The sequence below is a fragment of the Corvus cornix genome, chromosome 19, assembly GCF_000738735.6.
Source record: "Corvus cornix cornix isolate S_Up_H32 chromosome 19, ASM73873v5, whole genome shotgun sequence".
Classification (NCBI taxonomy): domain Eukaryota; kingdom Metazoa; phylum Chordata; class Aves; order Passeriformes; family Corvidae; genus Corvus; species Corvus cornix.
The window spans coordinates 9,225,831-9,241,049 of record NC_046348.1 but is presented as its reverse complement, the minus strand read 5'-3'; the positions used below and the strand labels follow the sequence as shown (position 1 = coordinate 9,241,049).

Sequence of the window (15,219 nt, the reverse complement as noted above, 5' to 3'; positions counted from 1 at the left end):
TAGCTGAGTTTACTACACCATGTTCCTCATTTCCAATAGGAAATAACTTGGGTAGTTCTAAGCAAGAGGTTGAAACCCACTGAGTTCACTTCTCTAAACTTGGAACCTGAGGTAAAGGAGAAAGTGGTGGCTGCAATTTAGCAGCTGAAGAATTAAAGATTAAAAACCAACTCTCTTCCAACAGATCAAGTGCAGTTGTAGGGAGAAAGGTTTGGGGGTGCTGGTGCAAGGGAGAGGCTGGACATGTGCTGTGTCCTGGGCTGATCCCACAGTGTGGGCAGCAGGAAAGGGGGCATTGTGCCCCTCTGCCCTCTCAGGTGAGACCCCACCTGCAGAGCTGCCTCTACCCTGACGTGCAACTCCAGAAGTGGAGTCCAGAGGAGGAGGCGGCACCGGGATGATCAGAGGGATGGAGCAGCTCTGCTGGGAGGAAAGGATGAGAGAATTGGAGTTGTTCAGCCTGGAAAAGAGAAGCTTTGGAGTGACCTAATTGCAGCCCTCCAGTACCTGAAGGAGCTGATAAGAAACACAGAGAGAGACTTTTTTCAAGAGCTCAGAGTGCCAGGACAAGGAGGAATGGCTTCACACTGACAGAGAGTGGGCTTATACTGAATATGAGGAAGAAATTCCTCCCTGTGAGAGTGGGGCAGCCCTGGCACAGGGTGCCCAGAGAAGCTGTGGCTGTCCCATCCCTGGAAGTGTCCAAGGCCAGGCTGGAGCAACCTGGTGTCACGGAAGGTGCCCATGGCAGGAGGGTGGAACAAGACGATCTTTGAGGCCCCTTCCAACCCAAACCACTCTGTGATTCTAAGAAGCGTCTTCTCATCAGTTCGTGGAAGTTTCAGTGGAATTCCCCAAGTCACTCCTGCCTTGTAGTACATGCTCAGCAGAGACTACTGAGGTGCCCTCCCAAAACAAGCACCACAACTGAATGCCAGAGTTGTGAAATAATTACTGCTCTGTGAATTTGAGCGGCCACTTGTAGCTCTGCAGCTTTATAAACAGGAAGTGTGAAGCTCTGCATTCATACCTGCTTTCATCATATGACAGAGCCCTGAAGCCATCAAATACTGGCTGATATAACAAGCCTCGCTATAGAATCTAGACAGTCTCCACAGTGGATTCTATTCATTCTGGTAGCTAAAAAAAAAGGCTATGAGACTTCTAGGCACTTTCACCACATGCCTCTGAAACTCAAGGCTCAGAAAGACACAGGTTTATACCCTTAGAAAACAACATATCCTGAAGAACCTTCACCTCCCTATCGTGGTCAAGCTCTGGTTTTCAGATATGGGAGAAAACAAAGCAGAGCAATCGCCTTTGTGGAATATAGAAAGAAGAGAATAAACCACTAAAATGGTTCCCTGGTCGTTTTTCCTAAAAAGATGTCTGGGATTTAAAAAGTTAATTTCATAATCTGGAGTAATAAAAAGCAGTTTTCCATGGGCTCAAGGGCTGAGTCCATGGATTTGTCACCAGGCTGAGATCGACAGCCTCAAATAGATGATTATATATTTGCACAAGTTTTCCATCATCCTTTTGTCAGATTTATGACATCTGTATGCTTGAGGATGTTAATGATCAGACACCAGATATATTTGCCTTGATTTAAATAAAACAAATGTAGCTATTTTTCAAATTCAATCAAGACACAAAAGGTCATTAGCAAGATTTATCCTCTGCCCATCACACAACATTAGTCATTACTGGCACACGCTAACCAACCTTCTTGTGCATTAGAGCGGGTTTTTGTTACTTTGATGGGCTTGGTGTTGGTACCATCTCAGAGACAGACAACCAGAGGAGAAAACTGCCTTCAAAAACCACTATTCCATGAGCTCTCCAGAGGCAAAACCTGTGCAATTGATACACCTGAAAGTTTTGCTTCACTGTTAGCTGGCATTTTAACTGCATGTACATTTTCCAACAACAGCACTCTTTTTGTGCTTTCATTTTGCTCTTTTTCTCAGAGATCACTGTGCACAAGACCAAACACAATGAAATGGATTTATCAGCAGTCACCCATTTCTCCAAATTCTATGCTCACTGACCATGCTGATGTTGTGGCAGCTCCCCTTCTTCCACCCTGCACATATGAAACAAAAATTTTATCTTGCTTTGAGCAGAAGGAAAACTCTTCCTTCCTCTCCGGCCCAAATTTGACAGATCTGTGACTATTAACTGACATTTCTTTTAAGTGGTTCCCTGACTCAATAGTTAGCATAGATAATTTAGCTGGAAATGGCCTGAATTACACCTGCTCTAAGTAGCATTCACAGAAACTTTGACTACAGATTCTACGGTTTCATAATTCACAAGTACATACATAAATTTATGCTCAGTCCACGATTATCCTCTGAAAGTTACTGAAGCAGAACACATTAACAGCCACTGGAAAATATAGTCCTTAGGGATTTGAAATAAACTGGCCACCAATACCATGTAGGCATCTCTTTCCTGGAGAATTCTTATTAAAATATTCCATACACAACAGTGCATACACAGTACAGGACCTGCTGTGCTGGAGCTAATACAATAGTGATAAAAAGTTCTTCCTTCTATAAAGTTTTATCGGCCCAAAGACAGCCCTTTAAGGAATTGGGTGTCAAGACTGGCAGCAGGAGAACTAAAAGATAAGGCAGGCTTTAGAGCACCATCTCCTTGGCATAAGGCAAGGCCAGAGCACCCAGACAGCCTGATGGACAAGGAGGTAGGAGAAGAGTGGGAAATCAGAGGCAAACATTGGAAAAGGCACCAAAACTGACTGACTTGCAGCACTGCCCTAGGAAGAAAATTGTTGTTGGAGCTTAGGTCTAGGAAAAAAAGCAACAAGCTCAAGAGCCACAGTACCAGTTCATGCCATCACAAATTTAGTTTGATAAAATAACCAACAATTTTATGCTCAGTTTGGAACAAAGTACTTCCTACTTCACCTCTAACAACCTGCCCAAGAATTTAATCTCCTCACAAAGAATCCATCCTCAGAAGGAGGTCCATGGGGTCAGGAATAGCTCTCCTCACTTCTCATCTCATACCTTTTCCACAGCAACATTACTTTGTGCCTCTGGCTACTATAAATAAGATGACCACAATTGGCAAAATTCATAAAAAGAGATGTCTAAAATAGCATCCCTTGCTTTCCATTGCCAAGCTGCACAGGCAGACACAGATCTCAGGGAGGCTGATGAGAGTCCTGTGACCTGCACTGGTGCACACAGGACAACTTCACTGTCCCCATCCACACGGCCACATCACCACAGCAGTGTCAGCTGCCTGTGCCAAGGAGCAGGAAGAAAATAAAACAGCAGGACCATCTCCTGCTCAGGGGTGGAAAAGGCCATCAGCACCAGCCTGCTCTGGCACTTTCATCTCCTTGAACAGAAGTTACATTTTAGCTACAGTTATTTATATTGTGAGCCTTTAACTGCAATTCCCCTCACCTTCACAACCTTTGGCTACTACCAAAACGGAATTGCAATAAATGAAATTGCTTAAAAGTCGGCCTTATTTTCTGAAGCTTACAAGAAGCACTGTTTTTCCAGATACTCTGAACAACTGAAATTCAAATTGGTGACTCAAAAATATGATCACAGCATTCTGACTGATTACCACAAGTACAGGTAACCACTACTGATTACTCATGAAGAATTTCCAGTTGAAAAATTTGAACAATATCACCTAATACAAAACTTTCTCGGCATTGAACAACCAGGAAACAATGCTAGAGAAGGTGGATCTAACTGGAAATAAATATATTTGGCTTTCTTTTTTTAATGTTTGCATTGATCTGTTATCTCTGTTTGTGTCCACAGAAATGCCACAAGTACCAGCAAGGTTCTGTGGAAGTAAGAATGGTCTAACAAATAACGTTTTGATAACTGGCCTGTTTTATACATACAGTGGTTCACTGGTTAAGTAAACAACATAGTTATTTAGCAAAACATTAATTTATAACAGAGTGCCTAAAACAACCTTTCTGGTCTCCTACAGAAAAACAGTATTGAATGTCTCATATAGAGAAGAAAAACATCCAAAAAATGACAAAGAAAAGTATTGTACCCACTGCACCGAAATAATTTCAAATAACTTTTTCAGAAACCAATCTTATTAATGATGAAACATCCAGATCAACTCCCTTGATTTTGAAGCAGCGTAAGAGTTTAAATCTAACTTTAAAATTCAAAACACTTGTTTTTTCTTATTTAGGAACTTTGGAATATACATCGTGACCAAATGACTGTATTTTCCACCAAACAGCTTATTTCAAACGCCTCCTGATATATTTAACTTCACACCTCTACCAAGCTGCATTTTTAACTCCAGCTCTTCTAAAAATACATGCACCAAAGCTTTCAAAGACTTCCTATACTTTCACTAGCAGTGAAAATTCTTCAGGGCTGTTATGTTTAAAATCTGTAACGCAAGTGACTTTGAATCATACATTTGTTTCTCCTGCTTGACACTACACCGCTCCATTTCCTATCTGACATGGCATCCCTCAGAGGCTCCACCAGAAAAAAACCAAAAAAACAAAAAAAACAACTAGAAGATATTTAACAAAAACCCAATTTCACATCAATTTGTTTCTCTTTCAGTTAACACGCAGTGGATTCCTCCCAGTTTTCCCAAATCACTCCTGACATGCCTCTCACATGTAAGCAGGAATAAAAAGGGCAGCCATAGATTGGCTTGAGCTCATGAATTCTATCAGGGCTTTAAATATCAAACAGGTGAGCTGCTTTACCTGCACTGCATCACGTGAACGCACAATAGGGCAACAATTACAAACACCTGTCCTCCCTGCAAACCATTTACTGCTGAAAATTCCTGTCCCTCTTTGTCCTTGGACTTGGCTATCAGTTCCAGAGTCAGGCAGCTTCCAGGGTGTAGCTTGCTGTCGCCTTGGAGCCCTGCAGCTGCAAGCATTCACCATTCAGCTTGTTTATGTTTTCCTTTCGCTAGTTCCTCTTTAAATTCTCCGGGAGGACCCTAAACCGGGCTAAAACAGCGACATCAACCCCGAACCACGCACGCCACATCCATCTTTCCATGCGGAGCTGCAGATGCGTGATCCCCGAGCACGGGGAAGTAAACACGAGGAGCGGGAGGGACGGCAGAGCCGGGAGCTGACAGCCCTGTCACACCGGGATGGCAGCGTTTCCCGATTTATCCCGGCTGCCCGCGAAGAGCCGGCCAGCGACAGGCGAAGGCCGGGCCGAGGCCGGCGGGAGGGGCCGGCACCGGCGGCGGGGACCGGGCCCTGCCGTGGCCGCATTAAATAAGGGGAGAGAGACAAATAAATAAATAGATAAGATAAATAAATAAATAAATAGCAGGGTGGGGGGCGAAGGGTGCGGGGAAGGAGCCCGAGGGAGCGCCCGTACGGCGCCAAGTGCCTCCGCGCGGGGTCCGTCATGGTGGTGCCGCCTCACCGCCCGCTGGCGGGGGGCAGCGCGGGGTGGCCCCCCCCCCTCCTCCCCGCGCCAACCTCCACCCACCCTCCCGTCCTTCCCCGCCGCTCCCTCACCCCTCCGCAGGGCCTCGTCGTAGCCGAGGAAGCCGATGCGGGACTCCTTGGCGCCCATGGTGCCGCTCAGTCCATGGCCGCGGCGGCGCCCGCCGGAGCCGCTACCGACGGGGGGGGGGGCGGAGCCGCCCGGGGGGGCGGGGGAGGAGGAGGCGGCGGCCGCGCGCCCGCCCCGCCGCAGCAGCCTCCATCGCGGGTCACGTGGGGCGCGCGCGCCGCGTCACGTGGGGCGCGGGGAGGAGGGGGCGGGGCTGTGATTGGCCATCGCCGCCTCCCCCCGGTGCTCCCCCCCTCCTCCCCTCCCCTCCCGGCGCCGTCGCGCGTCCCCTCAGGGGCGGCTGAGCGGGAAGCGCAGCGGCGGCCGGGGCTCACGGTGCCTCGGCTCCGGGTTCGCCCATCGGCCGCAGAAGAAGGAGCTGTGAGGAGGAAGGACAAGGCTCTGCCCCGGCACGGGCTCTTCGGAATGTGTCGCTTGCGAAAGCTGTCAGCGCTTCCCGTAGCGTGCACCGGGGAGAGGAGAAAGGCGGTGGGGCCCCCGGCGGAACAGCCCCAGTCTCCTGTGGGAGGGTGAGAGTTGCAGCGCCCTCAAACCGCAGAGGGAACGGCCCGTCAATCCCCTCGATCCTCGCAGGGAGCAGCCCCTCAGCCCCCCAAACCTCACAGGGATCATCCCCTCAATGCCCTTAAACAGGGAATCAGCTCCTCAACCTCCAAAAAACTCATAGGGGATCAGCGTCTCAAACCTTACAGGATGAGCCCGTCAACCCCCTCGAACCTCTCAGAGGGAACAGCCCCTCAACCCCCTCAAACCTCTCAGGGCACGGTGGTTCTCCTCAAAAAGTCCTCTAAGTCGCAGGGCTGCAGGCCTGGGGTGACAGTAGGAGGCTCCTGTTCCATTAAAATGTCTTTTCACTGTCTGAAACAGAAACACGCGCTGAATTGTAAAAGGATCAAAACCACCACTGCCCTTTGCTGTTCTCCAGCGTGTTTGCTTTTAGTATTCAGCCCAGGACTGACACAGAATGGGAGGATTTCCCAAATGGCTTTGTTACAACATTAAGCCTGGTAACCTACCCTGGGTCACTCCCGAGCAGAAAATAAGGAGTTTGAAAGAAAACACTGATTTCTAAGGGCAGCTTGTTCCAAGGATTGTTCCTGCGCTGAAACAAAGCCTGTGAAAACACGAGTTGCGAGTCATTCCCTAAGTTACTGTTTCCGCACGGAATGATCTTGCCACATCAGAGCTGCAGAAAGGTCAAGCCGAAGTTTCTTTCTCGCTGATGTAAGTTCATGGGTAGGTATTTTTATAGCAAACATTCCAAACAAATTTCATATCTGATATGCAAAGCCAGGAATGCTGCTTACAGAGACGCGGGCTCGAAGGCCAAATTTCTCCTCATGTAACCCAAGTGCAAACACACTACAAATGAAATAAGCTTCATAAAGCCTCCTTATATCTTTTCTGAATTGGTTTTATCTTAGATTTGTGGCATATCAAAAAAACCATGTAATTTTCAAGCATAAAAATCAGCCATGAGGGACTTTTTACCTCCCTGGAATATAGACTGTAAGGATGATAGGGAGAACTTAAGTGATTTTTTTTTAAATATAAATGAAATTGATGGAAATATACTTTCCCCCATCAGCCACTTGTTATGTATTTATCATTTAAAGAGTAAAGGTAAATGTAAAGGTAGCAGGGGAATAAGAGGATATAAGCTCCCTTGAGACATGTCCTCCTATTCCTACCCTACTTTTACATATATCTTCTCAACATAGTCCCTCACCAAGCAGCTTTCAATTTAGATACAAAATAAACTTTCTAAAACATTTAAGAATTAATTCAACAAACATGACAACGTGTCAATCAAAAGCCCAAGTTGGCAATACCAGAAACAGCTGGAGAAATCTGTTTTATGTTGTGATTAAGTGAAATATTCCATGACATTCCAAGAGTCATGCTCTGTTTGTGATGGATCTCATTCTTAAAGTATTAACTCTCAGCTGAGGAGATGGGGTATAATTCCTGACTTTGCTGTCGTGTTCCTCTGTGACCTCACGTCCAGTAACAATATTTTAATGTTTTGGTTTCTCCTCTGAATTACAAAGATAGTGATAGAGTCCCATTTTGCCTGGAACAAGCAGCACTGGGACACAGCCAGCCCCAAACTGGCAGAGCAGTTAGAGAAAGCAGTTAGAGCAGGAAGCAGCTACAGTGGTGGGGTAAGACAGCTCCACACCAATTCCTTCTGGTTTTCAGGCCAATTTCTCCATGACTATTTGTCCTAAGGCTCTTACTAGAGAGCAACAACAAACCCCTGAATACCCAGGCTCACCAGAGACCTGACACAACACTGCCAGGCCTGGCTCATCTGCACCCTGCAGTGAGGGGCCCTGCCAGGACAACTCTGACCTGATGCCTCTACAGCCACCACAGTTTGCAAAATTATTCCATTTTTATCTGTTATGTCATGACAGAACCTCTACTTTTAGTTCACACAGACCCTGCTCTCAGGCAGCAGAGATTATCAGACAGTATAGGGGGTTTAATGACAGCTAAATCATGGAAAAAAAAGAGTGTCTGAAAATATAATTACAAATCAGATCCTGCCACCAGCTTAAAGTCACAGAGAGCTGACTGGGTATTTGGTGCAAATTAAGAAGCAGAACCCTCTAGTGAGGAGTTCCTTCCACTGTGGGAAGGAAAAGGGATTGGAGTGATGGTTCATAATAATGGTTAGCATTTCATATTAACCAAAAAACCCAGACCTCTTTCCAAAGAAAATGTATGACACTTCAAAGAAACCCCAACTAAAGTGGCATCCCTCATGTCCCAGAGGCACAGACGGTGTCCAAGAACCAGCAGAATTTTGTTTAAAGAGCGCTTCAAAATCATTTACTGGATGCCTTGTACACACCATGGCCTGCACTAAATTTAATCACAAAGCTACTCTGGATTGGAAAGCCAGGCTGGAGGCTCCCGATGGCAGGCTTTGTTCAGATTAAATTAAGCATGTTCTCAAAGGCACTGAAGCAGGAACCCAGAGATAAGGCTGTGTGTGCTAACCGTGGATTAGATCTGGCAGTAAGTTTTTAGTGAAGCCTTGTTGGGGAGTGCAAGATTATAGATGTTGCTGCTATTTAAATGCTGTGTCAAAGGTAAATCAAATTCAGATACAGCAAATTTAGACTTGCATTAGAGGAACTGAGCTCCTCTCTTGTCACAGAGAAGTGCTACGTATGCAAATTGAACTGGGCACGTGGCCTTTGGATTGCTAGAATTTATTTAATTATTCGCTAATCAAAAACTAATTCACAAGCACTTAGCCAATATCTTTAAGTGTCTCTGCATCGCTGTCTAGGATCTGAGGCAAAGCAGGTATTTACTGTTGCTCAGGAGCTGCGGGAGCCTCACAGCACAGCAGCTGTTGGGCTCCAGGAGGGCTGCTGCAGTCCAAGGCTACAGGAACAGGCAAAAATCCACACACTCCAGCTCCAACTCAGCCTGCAGCGGGCATCTGCAAGGAGAAGGTGTTCGGAGTCACAGTGGAAAGGCCTGAACTCAAAAGGGATGAGCCGAACAACAGTGGAACTGCTGCAGTGACTCAAAAACAGTTCTGAGAAGAGCAGTGTAAGGCCTTAGGACTTCCTGACTCACATTCACTAAAACAGAAGCCAAAAATGCAACTTTGAGGCCCTGCTCTGTTGTTGGCTTCTAAATCTGTGCCTCTTTCCCCAATACCTGTCTCCCCACCCTGGGATATTGTTAATTTTGTAAGGACTGTTCTTGGCACTGGACAAACACATGACAAGTTTTACCCCTTCCTGCTTCAGACAGCCTGACAGGAGTGCAGTAGAGCACACTCTAAGAAGAGCAGAAAGTGCAAGGTGCAATAAAAGCACTCAGTCACTGCAGGTCTGCAGTGGTCAGAGCTAAATGGTTTCATATCGAATTACAGTGAACTGGTGAATGAGCAAAATACCCCGAATCATCATCTGCCAGTCTGATTCTGATGTTATCAGGGGGAGAGGGGAAATACAAAAGGCTTCCTCAAAGAACAACAGAACTACATATGCAAATTGAAACTTCTATCACATCCCACATTTTCTAGGAAACAAGTGGTTTAGAGTGGAAGCAGAGGGTGACATTTGCTACAGATTTATATGAACTAGGGGGGAAATAAAAGGAACAGATTCTTACCAGGTCCCTCCTATTATTGTCATATAAGTTGTACTCCCACACTATTGCCAGCATGAACTTTGTAGTGGAATACTGCAGGGGGAAATGAAAAATTTAATTTAAAAAAATTTAAATTAAATTAAAATCATCCCCCTTGTTGAAGGGACATGTCAATGAAGGCAGTGGTCACCAGAGCTGCAGTGTGGTGTAGCCAGGGGACTCTTGGAATGAATTGATTGGGATTTTCCCCCTCATTTCCAGTTTGAGGGCACTTCTCTTTTCACACTTGCCCTAGAGATCCTCTCTTCCCAGGACTCTCGTGACTTGTTGGAGCAGCTGCCCATCTCCACCCCCCGACACAGCTGCCCCTGCCCCAACAGCCAGGCCCTTGCCCTGGCATCATTCTCTGCTGCTTCCCGGCAGCAGCGGACACCTCATCCCCTCCTTTTCCTGCTGAGGTGCAAGCGGGGAGGGGACACGGGAGAGAACGGCGCGTCCCTCTGTCCCAGAGGGCTGAGCTCTGGTGACAGTACAGCGTGGGGGTGACAGCCACGGCCGTGCAGGCAGGAGTGACAGCCCTGCTCTGCACACCCACGCGTGCCGAACGCCAGACCTGTATATCAGGTTGTGGCAGATACGGGAACAGGGTTTGGGCAGCACTGCCCAGGCTCTGGAAAAGGCAGCAAGGGAAGTGGAAGCATCCCTCAGATCTCATTTGAGCTGGGGGCTACCTCTGTTTAATTCTCCCACCCCTTTATGAGGGAATTAACGAATGTTTCTGCTGAGCCACTTACCCCGGATGTTTTTGTTCAGGGAGCCCGTGACATGTTTAAAGCACTCAAAGTGCTGCTCACATTACTGCTCAATCCATGATTCCAGCTCCTGTTATTAATAGTGGGATCTACACAACCCAGGAAAGTGAGGCACGTCACACACGTTCACAGCTATTTTAAGGTTTGTGGGTAAGTGATCCCCCACTTTTCCTGCAGTTGCTTTGAAAGAGAAGAAAACACCATAAGGCACTCTCCGCTCTTGATATTTTCCTAAGTAAGGCTTCCCTGTGTGTGGAAGGGTGGCACAATCACACTTGAGGCCCACAAACTCTTTTTTTCCTGGCAGACTTTGCTGATGCTCCTCCAACCCAGGAGCAACAAGGTGCCGCAGCTAATAGCAGTCACGAGGTAAGTGTAATGCACTGGATATTTATAAAAATATCACATCCTTCATGATTTTCTATCAACCTGTTTGATTATGCCTTATACAGGGAAAGTGTGACAGAATTAATCAGCCTGCTGGAGTGCACACTAAGAGAACAGATGAGCTTTGGCAAGGCTGTTGTTAGCACTGAAAAACTGTGACAAAAAAGAGGCAGATTGTAATCCAGACATGTGTCATTCAGAAAGCGAGACATGCTATGATTTATCAGCGTACCAACAATTGATGGGAACAGAGATCTCCCATTTCAAAGTGTTGTCTCTGTGTAGATTAAGAGTAGTATCTGTCATCAGGAAACAATGGGAAAAGAAATATGTTTGATAAAAGCAATTCTGTGCTCTCTTGTAGACAGAAACCACTGCGGCATTGGAATGGAGGTAAAGGATCTCTCTGCAGTTCCATCCAGGGCAGTTAAAAAAAAAAAGTGTTGTGTCAAGAGGAAGTGCAAATAATTAATACCAGAAGATCAAATGAAAGGAGTGGCTTTGCAAGAAGTGACTAATGTTGACTCTGCTCCAGGAAGGTCCAGATTGCATTGTGGAAAGAGGAGCTTGCGTGGCCCCCGGAGCATGGTGCACAGCGGGCAGGGACCTGCCACAGTGGCACCACAGGGCACCTCTCCCCTTCAAAGAAAGGGCTGCTTTCTTCTCAGCTCAAAGGCTGCTGCTCACAGGGTCCCCAGCACCACAGCAGTTGGATTGTTGTGTACAGAGAAAGCAACACCAAACCATCAAACACGGACCAACTTGGGGAACATTCTGCCAGCAGCTGATACAGTGGGAAGCGCATCTCAAAACAGCGGGGCAGCAGAGTAAAACAAAAGCCACGGAGCCAGGACTGTTGTGTCATTTGATACATCCTGGCACTTCCCTTAATTCTGCTTCAGAACTTGGAAGGGAAGGCCAAAGCTTCTTATTTGCTAATTAAGGTTTCACCCGATTCAAACATTGAACAAAGGACATCCCCAAACAGAGAAACTTGCCAGCCTTCATGCCCCTGCCAACAGGCTGATGTCTCAGTTCAGTGCTCTTCCAACGTGGAGTAAAAGAGCTCTGGACAATGGCATATCCAAATGTGTGCACACACACACATTTTTATGCTGGCAAGCACACATTACCTCTGATCAGGTTCCAGAAGTTCCACCTCCCTGTTTTTGTTAAGGACCCTCCAGACACCCTACAGACAGAGGTGAAACAGGCATTAAAACAGCAGACCTCTATTTTATGGTGTCAAATGGCTAATAATAGTAATTAAGGATCTTAAAGTCCTTTATCAAGAGGCATTATCTAAGATGGCATCATGCCTGTAATCAGAGTCAGCGAAAAACTGCCTGATCAAGCCAAGAAGGCAACTAAAAGAGTCTGATGGGTTGCCATCTGCTCCAGCCACCTCACCCCCTGCATACAGCAGTGAGCCACTGCAGGACACCAATAACCAGGTTGTTTTGCTGTCGTTTCAGCTGAACACTCAGTGCCTGTTGATGTGTTCCGGAGAACTCCCAAACCCAAACATGACAGATCGCTGCTGGATGCATGGGTCCAACATTTTACCTTGCCACTTCGGTGGATTGATTGTGCCCTTGCAGCAAGGTAAAGCATTTGGGGTTAATCAGAATTTTGCCTACTATATTAAGTATTTGCTTGTATATTTATTTTATAAAACATATGGTTAATTGATCCATAAAAGCCTTTGGCACTCACTCAGCCTCTGGGTAAAAATCCAGCTACTCCTAGAAAAGCTTTTGACCCAGCCATTGTAATAAAATTTAGGCCTGGAGTATGGAGTAGACTCTTGAGCAGATTCTTAGCAATAGAAGATAAGTTCAGGGTAGATGGAGGTTGCCAAATTGTCACAGTTTGAAAAAGAAAATTGGTACATTCAAGGAAGGAGCAATTTGAAGTTCTTTTAAAGCACTTGGACACCACAATGATGGGCAAGAGTTTCTTCACTCATTTCACTTTCTCTTATCACTTCCCAGCTGTTTCTTCCACTTTCAGGTAGTTGCAATTTATCCTTCTATTTTTACCCACACAGTTCACTAACAGCCTTTGAGTTGAGATTCTGCTGGCTTTAGTGATGAGGTGCCAGCTGTGCATCCCTGCAAGCTGGTGCATGTACGACCTTGAAATTTTCTGGGAAACCAATCAGGAGATGCTTTTAAACAGTTTCCTATTGCCCAGAGAGCATCTCTCTGTTTTTAGCTGTAGTTATATATCACATTATAACATCCAGATCATTGTGCAGACATTAGCCAGCTAACGCCAACCCAAATCCCTCCCAGCCTGTACCCTGTTATTGCCTAAGTAACAGCTCCTCCATTCCACTGAAGCCAGCCTAGGGAGTTCTTTCTGCTTCCTTCTCTGCAGGAATATTAAGTCAGAATGAGAATGAAGAGAGCTGTTAATTTTATGTCATGGTGAGGAAACTGAAGGTCTTCAGATCACACTTTCTCCCCAGTCTTTTAATTGCAAAATTATACTTCAAGATTTGACACAAGTTTCTCACCTCCCTGTTTTCAAGCTACTAGCAAGCAAAACCAGACAAAAGTAGCTCTTTTTTTTTTTCTACTCTGCAGAGCTTGTTAATTTCAAATAGGTGAAATATTGCTAATTACTAGCATATTCTAACAGAACTTGTGATTTTACAGAGAGCTATGTCAAACTAAACCAAATTATGGGTCAGAATGTGCCAATCGTTGTCACTTTGTGGTTTATGTCCCTCCTCAACATGTGCCTTCCCAGGCTCTTGGAGCCTTTGGCTAGCACTGCTCAGCTGCTCCACAGTTATTCCTCACACCAGATCCAGCAACAAGATATTCACAGCACGCTCTTCTCACATTTTCTCTAAACATTAGGTACAATAGCAGAAATAGAAATTGGAGATTTAGAAGCAAGAGACACGGGAGCCTGGGTGGAAACAGATGACTACCAGAATTTTTACTAAATAAAAACATGAAATGGGGTAAAAAAAAGATTCCTGAGCAGACATAATACCTTTCTTTTTCTGGATAAGTACTAATCTGGACCCTGGAATACTCCCACCTCTAGATAGGATGCTTACTAACCTGTTTCCGATTTCAAATTAAATTTTAATTAAAACAATGGGAATACTCCTTAAATAAGTTAGAATGTGACTGCCTGTGGTCCTCCTCCAGGCCCCACACTTTTTACCTTCACCATGAGACTTACATTAACTCCACAATGCGTGACCAGCAGTGTCCCATGACCCTTCTCTGTCATCCCTGCAGCCATCACAGTCTTTCCCTTTGATTAAACCTCACCTTCCAAGATGGAAATTCACGCCCTGCCTCTGGAGAACACCCTGCACAACGGGACCTGAGCATCTAGAGACCCCACTGGGAGTTACACAAGCAATAAAACATCAAACCCCGTTTTTTGTGCAGATTAATGTTCTCTAAGTTACTCCTGCCATAAACAGCAGAAAATGCACTTCTTTGCATTCCAGCGTGTTGTGGGAGATCATAAAGGCACTTAATATATTATTTAAGCCATTTAAGCGAGATAGCACAACTGCTGTAATTAGCAACAGTTCTCCAAATCCCCATATGCCAGACAAAGGCTCTCACTCAGCATTTCCAGGCTGGTAGGAGGGAATCAGAACACCATAGAAATGAAATGGCATGCTCTGCTTTTTTCTCCTCCTGCCAATCTCAGCAGAGCCTATGTTTCACTACAGCTACTCCCCTGCACCATCATACAAGAGACTCAAAGCATCACATAAAGAAGACTGTCCATTTTTGGTCTCAAGTATAACAGGCTACTCAAGGCTTTAAGAAAGAGACATGAAGCCACTTCTCTTGACAGCTACATTCTGCAGGCTGGACAGGAATTTCCTTGCTTTTTCCTTTTAATAAAACCAAAATAGAAAGAAAATGAAAACAAAAACTTGAGTTCCTCTAGAAAACCCACAAAGTGAAGTCAGTGTTAAGTGGGAATTTAGAAGCACTCCAAGCAGCAGCCACCCTTTGTGCATCCAGGGTCAGGCACGGGGCAGTGTGATGGGAGGCACAGGTATGGGCAGGAGAGAGGCAGGATGTGCACGCAAAGGGCAGCAGTGACAGCAGAGGGATGAGACCTGAATGCTGCCATGAGCCTGAACTGCATTACCCCATGGAACCCCAGGACACATCACATGCCCAAAGCCTCATCCCACCATGTGCTCCCTGGGAATTGCAGCCAGTCGGACACTCCTGTGCAAAGAACATTGCTGGGGGCAGATACCAAAATCTTCTAAAGGAGCAGGGAAAGGAGATACAGAACTGAGAGCCTCTGCCACC

General features: G+C 45.9%; 1 protein-coding gene across 2 annotated transcripts in view; it reads right to left on the bottom strand.

Annotated features, from left to right (window-relative positions):
- USP32 (ubiquitin specific peptidase 32) overlaps positions 1 to 5,641 on the bottom strand; it is a 62,462-nt gene extending 56,821 nt beyond the window's left edge. For both annotated transcript variants that reach the window (XM_039562861.1, XM_039562862.1), the window contains exon 1: positions 5,528 to 5,641. In XM_039562861.1, the coding sequence (XP_039418795.1) occupies positions 5,528 to 5,585 (58 nt within the window). In that variant the 5' untranslated portion in view covers positions 5,586 to 5,641. The remainder of the gene's footprint in view (positions 1 to 5,527) is intronic.
- Between the last annotated feature and the right edge of the window lie 9,578 nt (positions 5,642 to 15,219).